At 50.4% G+C, this 14,010-nt stretch overlaps 8 protein-coding genes across 8 annotated transcripts in view; 6 read left to right on the top strand and 2 right to left on the bottom strand.

The window, feature by feature from the left end:
* LOC9646500 overlaps nt 1-373 on the bottom strand; it is a 6,591-nt gene extending 6,218 nt beyond the window's left edge. The window contains exons 1-2 of the mRNA XM_024666634.1: nt 162-373; nt 31-76 (exon numbers count right to left, since the gene is read on the bottom strand). Of these exons, the coding sequence (XP_024522402.1) occupies nt 31-76; nt 162-373 (258 nt within the window). The remainder of the gene's footprint in view (nt 1-30; nt 77-161) is intronic.
* A 2,010-nt stretch (nt 374-2,383) lies between these two features.
* On the top strand, nt 2,384-4,327 carry LOC112343347 (pentatricopeptide repeat-containing protein At4g02750-like). The gene has a single exon (XM_024666633.1). The coding sequence runs from the start codon at nt 2,384-2,386 to the stop codon at nt 4,325-4,327; it is 1,944 nt and encodes a 647-aa protein (XP_024522401.1).
* A 29-nt stretch (nt 4,328-4,356) lies between these two features.
* Nucleotides 4,357-5,584, top strand: LOC112343346 (pentatricopeptide repeat-containing protein At2g33680-like). The gene is made up of 2 exons (XM_024666632.1): nt 4,357-5,354; nt 5,488-5,584. The coding sequence occupies exons 1-2, from the start codon at nt 4,357-4,359 to the stop codon at nt 5,582-5,584; spliced, it is 1,095 nt and encodes a 364-aa protein (XP_024522400.1).
* A 50-nt stretch (nt 5,585-5,634) lies between these two features.
* On the top strand, nt 5,635-7,197 carry LOC112343345 (pentatricopeptide repeat-containing protein At1g11290, chloroplastic-like). Its single transcript, XM_024666631.1, has one exon. It carries the CDS (start codon nt 5,635-5,637, stop codon nt 7,195-7,197), a length of 1,563 nt encoding a protein of 520 aa, XP_024522399.1.
* On the top strand, nt 7,112-9,004 carry LOC9646498 (inositol-pentakisphosphate 2-kinase IPK1). Its single transcript, XM_024666605.1, has 7 exons — nt 7,112-7,321; nt 7,390-7,590; nt 7,682-7,826; nt 7,887-7,936; nt 7,991-8,101; nt 8,162-8,797; nt 8,851-9,004. Exons 1-7 carry the CDS (start codon nt 7,214-7,216, stop codon nt 8,950-8,952), a joined length of 1,353 nt encoding a protein of 450 aa, XP_024522373.1. The 5' UTR covers nt 7,112-7,213; the 3' UTR covers nt 8,953-9,004.
* On the top strand, nt 8,866-10,150 carry LOC9646469 (elongation of fatty acids protein 3-like). The gene is made up of 2 exons (XM_002992898.2): nt 8,866-8,981; nt 9,031-10,150. The coding sequence occupies exon 2, from the start codon at nt 9,093-9,095 to the stop codon at nt 9,960-9,962; it is 870 nt and encodes a 289-aa protein (XP_002992944.2). The 5' UTR covers nt 8,866-8,981; nt 9,031-9,092; the 3' UTR covers nt 9,963-10,150.
* Nucleotides 10,138-12,102, top strand: LOC112343344 (pentatricopeptide repeat-containing protein At4g02750-like). The gene has a single exon (XM_024666630.1). The coding sequence runs from the start codon at nt 10,138-10,140 to the stop codon at nt 12,100-12,102; it is 1,965 nt and encodes a 654-aa protein (XP_024522398.1).
* Nucleotides 12,099-13,694, bottom strand: LOC112343343 (pentatricopeptide repeat-containing protein At4g02750-like). Its single transcript, XM_024666629.1, has one exon. The coding sequence runs from the start codon at nt 13,692-13,694 to the stop codon at nt 12,099-12,101; it is 1,596 nt and encodes a 531-aa protein (XP_024522397.1).
* Between the last annotated feature and the right edge of the window lie 316 nt (nt 13,695-14,010).

The following is a 14,010-nucleotide window of genomic DNA, read 5'->3' as shown; positions in this document are numbered from 1 at the left end:
CATCTGACAAGAAGAGAGATTACCACATACCCGGCAATCTGATGATCCTACCAGAGCCCGCAGCTCTTCATTCATCCTGCAAAAGAACCACCGATATTTTTTTGAAAAGTACAATGCACACTCTTACTTTGTGAATGCGAGCTCCAGAGCTCGTGGAGTACCGAATGTTGACAGCTCCAGAGATGCTCGAATGTGATCCATGAGTCGAGATCGGCGTAACTTGAGAAGTTCGAGATGTACAGAATAGAGGTGCACATCTCTTACGTCCGGATAAGCTGCATAGCACAACTCGCTCCTGCACTCTCCCTAGCTCTGGCAAGCACACGATACGTGAAGTCGCATCCTGGGGCGGCTCGACTATCACTGCCTCCATCGCCACAGCACAGCCCTAAGCCCTATAGCCTTTTTACGTTAGAGTTATTTTTATGGGTTATCGAGTGTTGACTTTGCTTGCTTAATCCTTCGCCTTTGCGCAAAGGAGAGCTCCATTTCCCTGTTCTAGCCAATGATGCGAGTGGCATGGAGAAATCCTTGTGAATCGCATCTACTGGCGAGCTAGAAGAAGAAGAGCGACAAAAACTTGTTCAAGGCTCTTTCTAATCCAAAAAGGCATGAAGCGCAGCTGTAAAGGTGGGTTCACCTTTTTCTCGTTTCACTATATAAACGGGCTTTCTGTATTAGGTTCTCTCGTGAAGGTTTTGGCGAGATGACGAAGATTTTAGTGTTGGTGTTTGCGATCTTGGCTCTCTGCGCGTGCGTGTATGGGAGGTCGGTTCCTCAACTTCGGACTATCTACATGGGAGACTCAATCTTTGATGTTGGAACTAACAAGTACGTGAAGAACTCTGTTTCTCGTTGTGATTTTGTGCCGTATGGGAAGACAAGGTATAACCAGCCATCAGGAAGATGTAGCGATGGGTTTCTAATTCCAGATCTGATAAACAAAGTGATCGGTTTGCCCTTTTCAAAACCATTCTTGGGCTTGAAAGGTGGGAGCCAACTTCCACTAAGCATCAACTTTGCGTCAGACGGTAGTGGACTGCTTGATTCTACTCACTCAGACTGGGGTGTCGTGTCGTTTAATGAGCAGCTAAAACAACTTGGACAGCTAGCCAACAAGATCCCCATGATGAATCTCAATGACTTTGTGGTTGTGATATCTTCGGGTGGCAATGACATTGCGGCAAATCTTCAAAACCTTGCTAATGTGGACTTGGAAGCAATGCTAGTGTCATTGGAGAAAGGCTTGGAGCAACTTTATAAATATGGATTCAGGAAGATTGTCTACTCTAGCCTTGGGCCGTTAGGCTGTGTGCCTATTGTCACGTCGGATGGAAATTGTGTGAGAGAGATCAACGATTTAGTAGAACAATTCAATTGGCAAGCTCGGGCGATTGTTTTGGGGGTGGCAAAGAAATTCCCAGGGATGAGAGGTGCATTTGTTGACGGCTATTCACTGATCAAATCGTACGTGGAGAACCCAATTAAGTTTGGATTCCAGAATGGAGGGGGTTGTTGCCCCAATTGCCTATCACACAAAAATACCTTGAGCGGGCTGTGCAGGAACCCAAGTGATTATGTTTTCTGGGATTTAATTCACCCAACAGAGCACACGTACACACTAGTGACGAAAGAATTCATGAAACAAATCAAGAAAATCTTGTAACTTCACAGAGCATGCTCATTCACAGAGCTTGCAACCAGGCAGAAGAAAGCTGCCGAATGGAAGCAACGTATCCATCCTTCGCCTGTTCTTCATTGCGAGCTGGCATTTGTGAGGCATCAGCAGTTTCTTTCTACTTCGACATGGAGCAACATGCCCCTCCAGCTATGACCAGCTCTAGGCCTTGCTCTACCACAGTTGCTCCCACCAGCGAGGCCATATTTTTCTTTCGACGGTGTCATGTTGACGAAGGTGATGGATTTGATCTTCACAGCAATTCATCACGACTACAGAAGCTTTCTAGTGGGACATTCAGCACTCAGGCAAGACCTTATCACATCCCCGCACAACAGACTCACAGCAGTGTGATCTCTTCAGCTGCAAGCATGCCAAATAGTTTCCATCAATATCACCACTTCCTACGACCACCATACTTTGGTAACTTCTACTCTTGCACAATCCCTCTGCTCGATGATAATATGATGGACCAGAAGGAAAGTTTGACGAGGTGTAAGTGATTTATGCTGACAACCCAATGGCTATTTATTCTGAAAGGTTTTTCTCTCAAAGAAGATGTGCAAGTCAGGCCATGCTTCTCTAGCAGCTCCATCTTAAGGAAATCGATTGACTAGTTCTGTTAATAATTCTTATAATAAAACAATGTCTTACATGCTCTCCCAATCCATGAGAATTTTTGAGTCAACTAGTATCAACGAAAGGATGCTTCATGAGTTGACCAGCAAGAGGAAACTGGAGGAGGCCAAAGCTTTGTTCGATCAGATGCCACACCACAGCTTGATGCTGTGGAATATGGTTCTTACTGCTTATGCTCGATCAGGGTACCTTGAACAAGCAAGAATTTTCTTTGAGAAAATACCGCAAAAAGACATTGCAATCTATAACTCAATGCTCACATCGTATGGTCGTGCTGATGAAGCTGTTAAAGCTAATCAGCTGTTTGATAAAATGCCAGCGTGGGATTCTGTATCTTGGAACTCATTACTAGCAGCATATGCCTGCATTGGGGATGTAGACAAGGCAAAACGAGTGTTTGATAAGATGCCAGAGAAAATTTTAGTGTCGTGGAACACGCTTCTCACAACTTACGTTCAAAACCGAAATGTTTCTGATGCAATCTTTATATTTCATGGAATTCCAGTCAGGGATTTGATCACTTGGAACGTAATGCTATCAGTATATGCTCATGAAGGGCGTATTCAAGATTGCTTTAAGGTATTTCAAGAGATGCCTGAGAGGGATCAGGTCAGCTGGAATTCGGTGCTGGGAGCAGTTTGCTCTAGCCCAGATCATATCAACCTAGCGCTACAAATTTTCCATCTCATCCCCATGAGAACGCTCAGTTCCTACAACACACTACTCCACTGTCTGTGCGAAGCTGGTCTCGTTGTCAATGCAAGAGAGCTGTTTGATCGAATGCCCGAGCGAGATCTCCTCACTTGGAACACGATGATTGCCACAAATTCTGGAGACGGATCGATCGATCAAGCACAAAGAGTCTTTGATGAGATGAAAGAGAGAAGCTTGGTGTCATTTACGTGTATCATCAATCTCTACTCGCAAGCCGGGAATATGGACATGGCCAAGAACATTTTCTTTTGCGATATGCCATGCTGGGATCTAATCTCTTCCAGCGCAATGCTAACTGCGCTATCTCGCCACGGGGATTTGATCCAAGCCGAGTATTTGCTCGAAAAAATCCCGAGGCTTGATATGGCGCTCTTGACGACAATGATCGGACTGTACGCGCCAAGTGGACAGATAGAGAAATCCAAAACACTATTTAGTTGCCCTTCTTTTTCAGACAAGGATGAAATTTTCTGGAATTCAATGCTATCAGCAATTGCCGTATATGGGCAATTGCAGAAAACAGAGAGTTTCTTCCAGCTTATACCCAACAAGGGTGTGGTGACATGGACATCACTAATGAAGTGTTATGCCATGCACGGGTACGTGGATAGGGCGAAAGCGATATTTGTTTTGATGCCCGAGCACGATGCTATTGCTACAAACACGATGCTCGCTGCAATTACCCTAACTGGGGATATTTCAAAATGCTTGGAGTTCTTTCACGCGATCCCGGCAAGGAGCTCCACCTCATGGAGCACTGTGATTGCTGCGCTTGCTAGGGCGGACGAGACCCTCGATCGCGCCAGGGATCTCTTTGACAGGATGCCAGTAGCCTTCAAGCGACCATGGAGTGGGATGATGGGCGCTTGCTGCCGCAAGGGCGATTGGCGCGGCGTGATCGATCTCTTCTCGGAGATGAGCACGCTCGAATCGCCCGACGAGCTGTGCTTCGTGGCGCTCTTGATCGCTTGCAGCCAGCAAGGAGGACTGAGTGATGGGAGGGCGAAATTCGCGTCGATGGGCAGGGATTTTGGAATGGCGGCCACGAAGCAGCACTATAGCTGCTTGATCGATCTCCTGGGTCGCGCAGGATACCTCGGGTTTGCGAAGAATCTGATAGAGAGCATGCCATTCTTCGCCGATAGCTCGGATTGGCTGTGTCTTCTCGGATCCTGCATTAAATTCAAGGATTTCGGCATGGCGATCGACGCGGCACGGCAGATCCTCCGCTTAGATCCACGAAATCCCAGAGCCTATGTGTTCTTGGCCAGCATTTGTAGTAGTCAAGAGCCCTAGCTCTTGTCCTAGGGTTCTTGAGAGAATGAATGAGATACTGCAATGCCGGCAGGGCCAGGCGCGGGATCGCTTGGATTTCCAGGTATTTTGGCGAGCCAAGCGATGGCGCTGGCCCGGCGGCAGAGTTTGTTGCGGCATTGAGGGCTTGCGGCGTCTTGAAAGATCTGGAACTCGGCAAGATCATCGCGGGCAAGGTCGGCAAGATAGACAAGTATGCCCAGACAGCGATCATCGATATGTATTCCAGGTGTGGAGAGATTGGAGAAGCTCGGAAGTCCTTTGACAGTCACATCCAGTGCCGCGATGCTGCTCCCTGGAACGCGATGATCCTGGGGTATGTGAGGAACGATCTGAGCTCTCTGGCGCTGGAACTCTTTGCCAGGATGAGAGGATTGGCTTGCGAACCAGATGGTCGATCGTTCGTGGCTGGATTGGCGGCTTGTTCTAGCCTGGCAACCAAAGAACAGGGAGAGCTCATCGATGGAAAGCTCGTGAAGATGGAGAGTTTGGCGAGAGGAATGGCTCTTTATTCTGACGCTGCGAAGAAGGGCTGTCACACAGAGATCTTTGTCGCGAACTCCATGCTGGATTTGTGTGGGAAATGCGGGAGCTTGGTGGATGCTCGCAAGATTTTCGACCGCATGGACTGCCACGACGTGGTTTCGTGGACGTCGCTGATCCTGGTCTACGCGGAGAACTGTGAAGAAGAAATCGCTCTCGAGTTGATCGACCTTATGCAGTGCAGTGGCTGTTCTCCAAACTCTCGGACGTTCGTGGCCGGATTGATGGCTTGCTCGAGTTTGGCAGTGAAAGATCAAGGTGGCAGGCTTCTCAAAGTGAGGTGCTTGGAGAAAGGCAGGGATTTGCACCATCGAGCGGTGGAGAGTGGCTGCGGGGGTGATGTTTTCGTGGCCAGCGCTCTCATCGACATGTACTCGAGGTGTGGAAGCTTGGAGGACGCCGAGAACGCCTTCGCAGCTGTCACACCTTCTCGCGACCCGGTTCCGTGGAACGCACTGATCCACGGGTGTGTTCTCAACGGCAAGAGCGAGCTGGCTCTGGAGAAGTTCCAGCGGATGAAAGCCACTGGCTGCGCTCCAAACGATCGAACTTACGTTGCCGTGCTCGTGGCTTGCTCGAGCTTGGCCACTGCTTCCAAGGAAGAAGAAGAAGATGGCCGAGCTTTCTCCAAGGCGAGATGCTTGGAGAAAGGACTGGCAATCCATGCCGAAGCTGCGAAGTCCCAGTTCGATTTAGACGCTTACGTCGCGAGCGCTCTGGTGGAGATGTACGCCAGGAGTGGAAGCATGGAGGACGCGCTTGAGGTTTTCCGGGAGATGGTGCCAAGCCCGACGGTGGCAGCTTGGAACTCGATGATCCTGGGATATGTAGCAAGCGGGGAGAGCGATGTAGCTCTCAAGTTCTTCGCCAGCATGGACGAGCGGCCGGATTCACAGAGCTTCGTAGCAGCGATGATGGCAGTGTCGAGCTTAGCCGCGAGAGAAGAAGGGGACGATCATCGGAGAAGGAAGAGTTTCTGGCTCCAGAGAGGGACTGATCTTCACGATCGAGCAGCCGAGCAGGGGTGTGATTCCGACGTCTACGTTGCATGCACGCTGGTGGATATGTACTCCAAGTGTGGTAGCATGGATCGAGCTCGCAGAGTTTTTGACGAGAAGTGTGGAGCTGGGAATCCAAATCTCGATCCAGCGAGCGTGAGCGTGGTGGCCTTGAACGCGCTGCTGCTAGGCTATGCCGAGAATGGAAAACCGGAGCTGGCGTTGGAGATGTTCGAGAGCTACAAAGAAACGTCCCAAGTTAACGAGAGAACATTCGTAGCGGCGATGGTGGCGTGCTCGAGCATGGTGGAATCGTTAGAAGGAGTGCCCGACCGGAGAAAGCTTCTCGAGAGAGGGAGGAGGATCCACTCAAGAGCCACGAGGAAGTTCTTCGATAACAACGTCTTCGTCACCAACTCGCTGGTGGATTTCTACGCAAAGTGTGGCAGCATGGCCGAGGCTCGAGCGGTGCTTGATCGTAGAAGGAGCTCCTCGCCGATTCCATGGAACTCGATGATCCTGGGATACGCGGCCAGCGGCGAGAACGAGCTAGCTCTCGAGCTCTTTGCGTCCATGAGAGCTGAAACAGTGGCGATGGATGCTAGAACTTACGTCGCGGCTCTCTCGGCGTGCTCGAATATGGCGGCTCCCCAATCTGGAGTAGCGATCCACGCGGAGATCTGCCGCCAGGGACTCGAAAGCCGGGAGTTTGTGGCGAGCTCGCTCGTGGATTTCTACGCCAAGTGTGGGAAGATGGGCGCTGCTTGCCAGGTCTTTGATTCGATCGCCACGAAGAGCACGGTGTTGTGGAACGCAGTGCTTGCTGGCTATGGCGGCCAAGGAGATTCTTCCCGGGCACTGGAAACTTTCCAGAGAATGGTCGATGAAGGCATCGAGCTGGGGGGTGTGACGCTTCTCTCGATCCTCACTGCGTGTAGCCGTGCTGGCCTGGTAGAAACTGGCAAGAAAATCTTCGCGCGCATGGAATTCCAGCCTCGAATCGAGCACTACCAGTGCATGATCGATCTTCTCGGACGCGCGAATCGCTTGGAGGAGGCTCTAGCAATGATCCGGAGCATGCCCTACGACGCTACAGTGGTGTCGTGGACGACGCTGCTTGGAGCCTGCGAGAAATGGAAGAATGTGGAGATTGGAGAGCTCGCATTTCGATCGCTAGTGAGCTTGGATGAGAATCACGGCGCAGCGTACACATTGATGGCGAAGATTTTGGCTGGATCGGCAGGAATGCCTCCTCCTCGCGGGAAATCGCAAGAACTGGTAAGAAATATTTCCACCAGGTATAAACCCTAAACGAAGGCCTATTGGAATGCATGCTTGTGGCGATGGCGCTCTAAATGCCGCTGGCGACTGGCGCTACAAGGGAGAAGGCGCATCCAATGTTGTGCTCGACTATCGTGGATCGGATTCACAGCTCGTAAGTCTGGATTTCTTTCTTTCTCGGGATTTCGATAGAATGCAGCCAAGCGAGCTTCTTCCATGCAGCTTGGAACAGTGCTGAGGATCCGGAAGGCGCCACTGCGAGAGAATGGAGGGGGGTGCGCTCCTGTTCTCTCCGATCTGGAGAGAAATCTCTGGAAAGATTGGCCTGCCGTGGCGTCCTCGAGCAACGAAGAGGAATTGCGCCACGTATACGTGAGAGATGTGATGCGGCCATTGCTGGGTGAGGACTACGTTGATTCCGGGGTGTGTGTTCTCTACTAAGATTTTTCTTTCTATCCTTTCTCATTCTTCTCGAGAGATGAGATGCGTCTTACGCGAAGTTTTTTTCTTCCAGGTAATCGTCCCAGTGTCGAGAAAGTTTTTGGAGGACGTTTCTCAACACATTCGAGCAAATCGACCAGCATGGAGAGCTGAGGAAGCCGACCTGGATTTTTCCAGCAAGAACGTTCTTGCCGTGTGCGACCACACCTTGTTTCCAGGTTTGTTTCGTTGCTTGGTGTTTGACTTGGAGAGTTCTAAGTGCACCATCTCTTTTCCAGGCGTGAGAGCGAATGAATCCGACTCTCCCACCTTGTCTATCGAGATAAAGGTCTGGTTTCTTCTTTCTCTTGTGGTTTTAGTGATGGCCAGGCTTTTTTTTCAGCCCAAGTGGGGATACTTGCCACAGTCCGATGCCATTTCAACCGAAAATCACGTGAAGAAGGTGGTTTCCCGCTTCGCAATGCACCAGCTTCTCAAGTTCGTTCAAGGCAAGGTATGCAAAATTGATTCTTTCACCTAGCTAGTATGAACTTCTTTCTTCTTTTGTCTACAGATACGAAGCTCTAGCTCTTACTGCCCGCTTGACCTCTTTTCTGGAACGCGCGATGGAATAATCAAGGCTTTGAACGCCTTGTTCAAGAGTCCTCAGAACAACTTACGGGTTTTCAAAGACGGCAACAGGATCTTCACTGGAAGTGTAGACGGTGCACAGGACTCGACTGACAGCAGTGCGAGCCGTGATCTTCTAGAAAGATCTCTGGTGGACTTCACGGATTCTGTGACGGGCCAAAGGTTGGACGTACTCGAGAAGCTGATAGCGGAGATCTTGCACAGCAGCGAGACCCTGAGGAAGCTGTTGCAGACACAACAGCTTGACAGTTTGGACATTGAAGGCGTCATACACCTGTACTATAGCTTCGTGGGGTTGCACTGCCCGGAGTGTGGATCCGACAAAACAGGATGCTCCATCGATTCGGACGTTGACAAGCGATCCGTTTTATTCGCAAGCCCCCACTCCATGCCAGCTGATGAGCAAAGACGAAATCTCTGCAAGTTTCTTATAGCCGCCACTGCGAAGGATTGCAGCCTCATGGTCACCTTAAAGCCGCTTGACGATTCCATCGTTGCGTCGTCCGTGACCAGGAGCATCATCTCTTGTCCAACGACTGGAAGATCTTACGTCTACAAGGTATAGTCTTTACTCCCCATGATGAGAGTCATTTGACAAGCTTTACTCCGCAGATATCATTCTTGGACCTGGATTTGAAGCGGCTGGACAAGATCCCTCACTACTTTCGCTTGGACCAAAGCATTGTCAAGTTCTACGCAGAGCACACTACATGAGACTGGGCCAGTCGAATCTTTGAATAACTGTGAGTTTTGGACGACCTTCTCACATTGCTTTTTCTCCTTTGCTTTCAGAAAGTATTTAGGGGTTAAGAGAGCGAGAGGCAAGGGAAGCAGCAAAAAAGCTGAAGAGGTAAATGGCCGCCAGTGCTACCAATGCTTTCAATGGCACTGCCTGGCGGAGCGTCCGCTCGAGCATTCGCTACTGGGCCGCGGAGCACCCGCCGGTTGCCAGATTCCGATGGGACTTCAACACCTTCGGTGCGTCGTGGACGTTCCTGGTCGCCTCCGTGCCGCTCTACCTCTCGCTCGTCCTGCTGCTCAGGCTCCTGCTCAGCTTCCGCAAGAGGCCGGTTCCATTGGGTCCGGTGCCAGTGCTGCACAACATCGTTCTCGTGGTGGGATCTGCGGCCATGTTTATCGGCTGCCTCCAAGCTACGGTGATTGAGATCCAGGAGAACAGGTGGCTGTGGAACAAGAAGAAGGGGCTCAACTGGCTACTGTGCTTCCCGCTGGGGACGAGATCCGTGGGGAGGGTCTTCTTCTGGTCCTACGTTTACTACCTCAGCAAGTTCTACGAGCTGCTCGACACCGCTATCCTCATCCTCCGCAAGAAGCCGCTGACGTTCCTCCACGTCTTCCACCACTCGACCGTGATCGTGATGTGCTTCTTTTGGCTCCAGTTCACGCAGTCGCTCCAGGTGATCGCGCTGCTCACCAACACCGGCGTTCACGTCGCCATGTACACGTACTACTTGCTGTGCAGCCTCGGGCTCCACCCGCCGTGGAAGAAGATGGTGACCAACTTGCAGATCTATCAGTTCCTCTTCAGCTTCGTGGTGTCGCTGGCGATGATGGTGCTCCATTTGGGGGGCGAGGGCTGTGCTGGGATCGGGGCTTGGTCCTTCAACTTTGGTTTCAACATCATCCTGCTCATGCTCTTCGCGAATTTCCACTCGCAGCAGTACGGGAATGCCAACGGCCAGGGAAAGAAGAAGAGGATGTAGCAGCAAGTAAGCCATCTCTTTCCTTTCACTATAGCTCAGTAGCTCTGTAGAGTTACGCTCTCGCTCTCTCTCTCTCTCTCTCTCTTCTTCTCTAGCTATTCTTCCAGCTCCATCGTTCCTTTTTGTTCTTCGCTTTTTCTCTTGGAAAAGAGCGATGATCTCTTCTTGAAGTTGGATGATTTACGCAATAGCTTGCTCGTCACCTCTGCCTGGCTCTAGTCTACCGCCTCGTAGCTTCGCTGATGGCACCCCCACGACTTTCCACCAGAACAAGATGATCGAAGCCTATGGAAAGTGTGGAAGGCTCGAGGATGCTCTCGACGTCTTCCACGCCATTCGCGACAAAGATTCCTTCTCCTGGAACCTAATGCTCGCTGCCTTGTGCCGCGCCGGGGAGCTCAAAGATGCCAGGGCCTTGCTGGATTCCATGCCAGAGAAAGATCTGGTGTCGTGGAACACGATGCTCGCGGCATACGCCCAAACTGGGCATCTTGGTCTAGCCGAGGAGATCTTTGCCGCAATGCCGTTTTGGAGCCTGGCCACGTGGAATGCCATGCTGGCAGGGTACGCAGAGAACGACCAGCTGGACCAATCCCAGCGCGTCTTTCGGGCAATGCCGGAAAAGAATCTGGTAACGTGGACTGCCTTGGTCACAGCACTTGCCAGGAACGGGCATTTGGAGGATGCGGCGTCTGTGTTTGGAAATATGCCAGTACGGAACGTGGTGTCGTGGAACGTTATGCTCTCTGCGTACGGACAGAACTGGCAGTTGGAAAAGGCTCAGGCCATGTTTAACAAAATGCCCGAGAGGAGTTGCAAGAGCTTCAATGCGATGCTCTCGGCATATGCCGTGTATGGGCATATGGAAGAGTCGAAAGCGTTGTTTGATGATATGCCACAGAGAGACATTGTGAGCTGGAATGTCCTGATTGCGGCGTATGCTCAGAATGGTTACGTTCTTCGTGCTCGAGAGATGTTTGAAAAGATGCCCGAGAGGAATCTTGTGTCGTGGAATTCCATGGTCTCTCTTTATGCCGACGCTGGAAAAATCCAAGAAGCGGAGGCTTTTCTCGATAGCATGAGCGAAAGGAACGTAGTGTCGTTTAACGCGTTGCTTTCAGCATATGCCCAGAACGGGCAACTTTTGCGAGCCAAGGGCCTGTTTCGGGAAATGCCGTACCACAGCATGGTGTCGTGGAACGCCGTACTGTCCGGGCATGCACAAGACGGAAGGCTTGACGACGTGGTCTCCCTGTTTCGTATTATGCCGTACAACAACCACGTGTCGTGGAATGTCCTCGCCACGGCAAACGCCATACAGGGAAATCTCGAAGAGACAAAGAGAATCTTCGATGGAATGCCACAGCATGATCCGTACTCTTGGAATCTGATGTTGTCGGCTTTCGGGGAGAAAGGCTATCTGGAAGACGCGAAAAGAGTTTTTTACGCGATGCCAGTGAGGAACACAGTGTCGCTGTGCGCGATGATCTCTGCATATGCCCGAAATGGGCATCTTCACCAGGCAAAGGAGTTGTACGAAACCATGCCGAGGAAAAGCCTCTTTGCGTCTTGCTCCATTGTCACTGCTCACGTCGAGAATGGACACCTCGAAACAGCGGCAAAGATCTTCGATGCGATGCCCGATAACGATGATCCGGTTGCCTATGCAGCGCTGCTTGGAGCTTACGCTCAAAATGGACACTCGACTCAAGCGTTCCAGCTCTTCCACCGGATAAGTTTGATCGACTCACACTCACACCAGCAAGCGAATCTCACGTCGATTCTCATCGCTTGCACGCACAAAGGCAAGCCGATCCTTGGGAGGAACTGGTTTGCGTCGATGAGACAAGACTATGGCGTGGAGGCCACCAAGCAGCACTATTGCTGCATGGTCGACTTGCTCGCTCGAGCTGGATACTTGGATGATGCCAGGGATTTAATCGGTACCATGCCGTATGTTCCAGACATCTGGGAATGGACGAGCTTCCTCGGATCTTGCAGAAGTTACCGAGTCCATCGTCACGGAGCTTTTGCTGCAAAGAACTTGCTACATGGATCAAACTGGAGCGACGAGGCTCCGAGTTATCTCCTGCTCGCAAGCGTGATCGGAGGTGACGATGGAGGAAATCATGGTACTTAACCGTGATCGTCTCCACGAAACGAGGTGATGTTTCTAGCCATCACGTAAGCTCTCGAGTTTTGTGGATCCAGCTCGATCAACCGCTGCGCTGCGAGATAGGCACGGTCTTGGTCACCGTGGAATCGGCTGGCACCAAGAACACACGTCCACTCGAGAACGTCCGCTACAAAGGGCATGGTTTCGACGAGCTCCACAGCCGAAGCCAAGTGACCAGAGCGGGCAAGCAAGTCGACCACGCAACAGTAGTGTTGTTTCGTGGGAGTTAGACCAAAATCCGTGACCATGGAGACGAAGTGGCACATTCCATCGTAGAGTTTTCCTCCGTGGTTGCAAACTGGAAGAGCTAACGCGAAGGAAACTTGGTCTGGAAGTTGAGTGAGCCTTTGCAAGTGGAAGACGTGAAGAGCATCGTCAAGGAAGCCATTGTGGTGGTAAGCTGCGACCATTGCACTGTGAAGAACAACGTCGGGGTCTGGGCTTTCATCAAAGATCTGTCTCGCCTGTTGGATCTTTCCGTGCCGAGCATAAGTGACCAGCATTGTCGTCCATGACACTGTATTCTTGTAGGGGATTTCAAGCAAGGTTTTCTTGGCATTGTGGATACATCTCGCCTGAGCAAACGCTGCTAGCAAGCAGTTCCATGAGATGGTGTCTCGAACGGGCATTTCCCGAAACATTTGCTGGGTCTCCTCAAGATATCCGTTTTGAGAGTACACAGTGAGCATCGAGTTCCAGGAGAGAGCGTTTCTTTCCGGCATAATTTCGAAAACTCTTTTGGATTTGGAGACATTGTGATGTAAAACATAGGCATTCAGCATTGAGTTCATGGTGACAAGGTCGCGCTCGGGCATGCTAAAGAAGATAGTCTCAGCTTTATTAATATGCCCATCTTGGGCAAATGCTGCAATAACGGTGTTCCACGAAGTTATATCTCTTTCGGGCATTTCGTACAGCATTGTTTCTAAATTATATTGTAGAAATGACGAAGCAAAACAATCTAACATAGAATTGTAAGAAACTATGTTTCTCTGAGGCATATCACAAAAAGCCTTCCATGCTTTGTCCCTATGCCCGTTTCGGGCATAGGCTCCTAACAAAGACGTCCACGAGATAATGTCGCGCTCGGGCATCTCAATAAACAGACCATCTAATTGATCCACATTCTGGCCAAAGGCTGCGAGCATTGAGTTCCAGAGGATCAAATCCCTGAGAGGAGCCTCATCAAACAACCTCTTTGCATCATCAAGATACCCAGAATGGGCATATGCAACGAGCAAAGTTGTCACGACCATCAGAGTTTTAACCGGCAGCGAATCAAAGAAGCCCTTGGCATCCTCAATTTGGTCGTTTCTGGTGTAGACGATGAGCATCTGGTAAGAGGTGTGATCACTTATCACTGCCATGGATTCATAGACTGATCTAGCGTCACCGACGCTGCCACATCTTCCAAACATGTCGATGAGCCTGTCATGCACAAATGCATCGTCACGTCCAAGACAAGATTGGAGACTGGTGTAGATCTTCTTAGCTGCTCTAAGGCTAGAGCATGATTCTATGAGCTCCAAGCAAGCACTTCTGCTAAAATCGTTCATTCCACTACAAAGGACTTGCATTGAAATGAAACGTCAACTAAAGTCAACTAAATGACCATTATTGACGATTCCATTAAAAATTGACTTGCATTGGCAGTTTTTAATGCATTTTTGCTGCCGCTTTTTGAGCCAGATACAAGCTTGCCAAGCGAGGAGACTCGATTCCTCTTGGCTCAATGAATCCTAGAGTCTCATTCCCAGTGCTTCCCAGCGATTGTATCGTGTTTCCAATGGCCCAGTTTGCTGCTTGTGGAGGTTTCACAACTTCCAACACCTTGGTGTGACAGTTCCACACAACACTAAATCCAGAAGTATA

This window comes from Selaginella moellendorffii, unplaced genomic scaffold (assembly GCF_000143415.4).
Source record: "Selaginella moellendorffii unplaced genomic scaffold, v1.0 SELMOscaffold_144, whole genome shotgun sequence".
Lineage (NCBI taxonomy): Eukaryota > Viridiplantae > Streptophyta > Lycopodiopsida > Selaginellales > Selaginellaceae > Selaginella > Selaginella moellendorffii.
Note: the sequence above shows the minus strand (reverse complement) of the source record. Positions and strands in the feature narration are given on the sequence as shown.

Excerpts from the sequence above, each read along its gene's own strand:
- LOC112343347 (XM_024666633.1), top strand. The coding sequence starts at position 2,384 with ATGCTTCATGAGTTGACCAGCAAGAGGAAACTGGAGGAGGCCAAAGCT.
- LOC112343346 (XM_024666632.1), top strand. The coding sequence starts at position 4,357 with ATGAGATACTGCAATGCCGGCAGGGCCAGGCGCGGGATCGCTTGGATT. Across the intron at positions 5,355-5,487 it reads TGGAACGCACTGATCCACGG|GAAGAAGAAGAAGATGGCCG; the intron begins GTGTGTTCTCAA and ends ACTGCTTCCAAG.
- LOC112343345 (XM_024666631.1), top strand. The coding sequence starts at position 5,635 with ATGGAGGACGCGCTTGAGGTTTTCCGGGAGATGGTGCCAAGCCCGACG.
- LOC9646498 (XM_024666605.1), top strand. The coding sequence starts at position 7,214 with ATGCATGCTTGTGGCGATGGCGCTCTAAATGCCGCTGGCGACTGGCGC. Across the intron at positions 7,591-7,681 it reads AGGACTACGTTGATTCCGGG|GTAATCGTCCCAGTGTCGAG; the intron begins GTGTGTGTTCTC and ends TTTTTCTTCCAG. Across the intron at positions 7,827-7,886 it reads CGACCACACCTTGTTTCCAG|GCGTGAGAGCGAATGAATCC; the intron begins GTTTGTTTCGTT and ends TCTCTTTTCCAG.
- LOC9646469 (XM_002992898.2), top strand. The coding sequence starts at position 9,093 with ATGGCCGCCAGTGCTACCAATGCTTTCAATGGCACTGCCTGGCGGAGC.
- LOC112343344 (XM_024666630.1), top strand. The coding sequence starts at position 10,138 with ATGATTTACGCAATAGCTTGCTCGTCACCTCTGCCTGGCTCTAGTCTA.
- LOC112343343 (XM_024666629.1), bottom strand. The coding sequence starts at position 13,694 with ATGAACGATTTTAGCAGAAGTGCTTGCTTGGAGCTCATAGAATCATGC.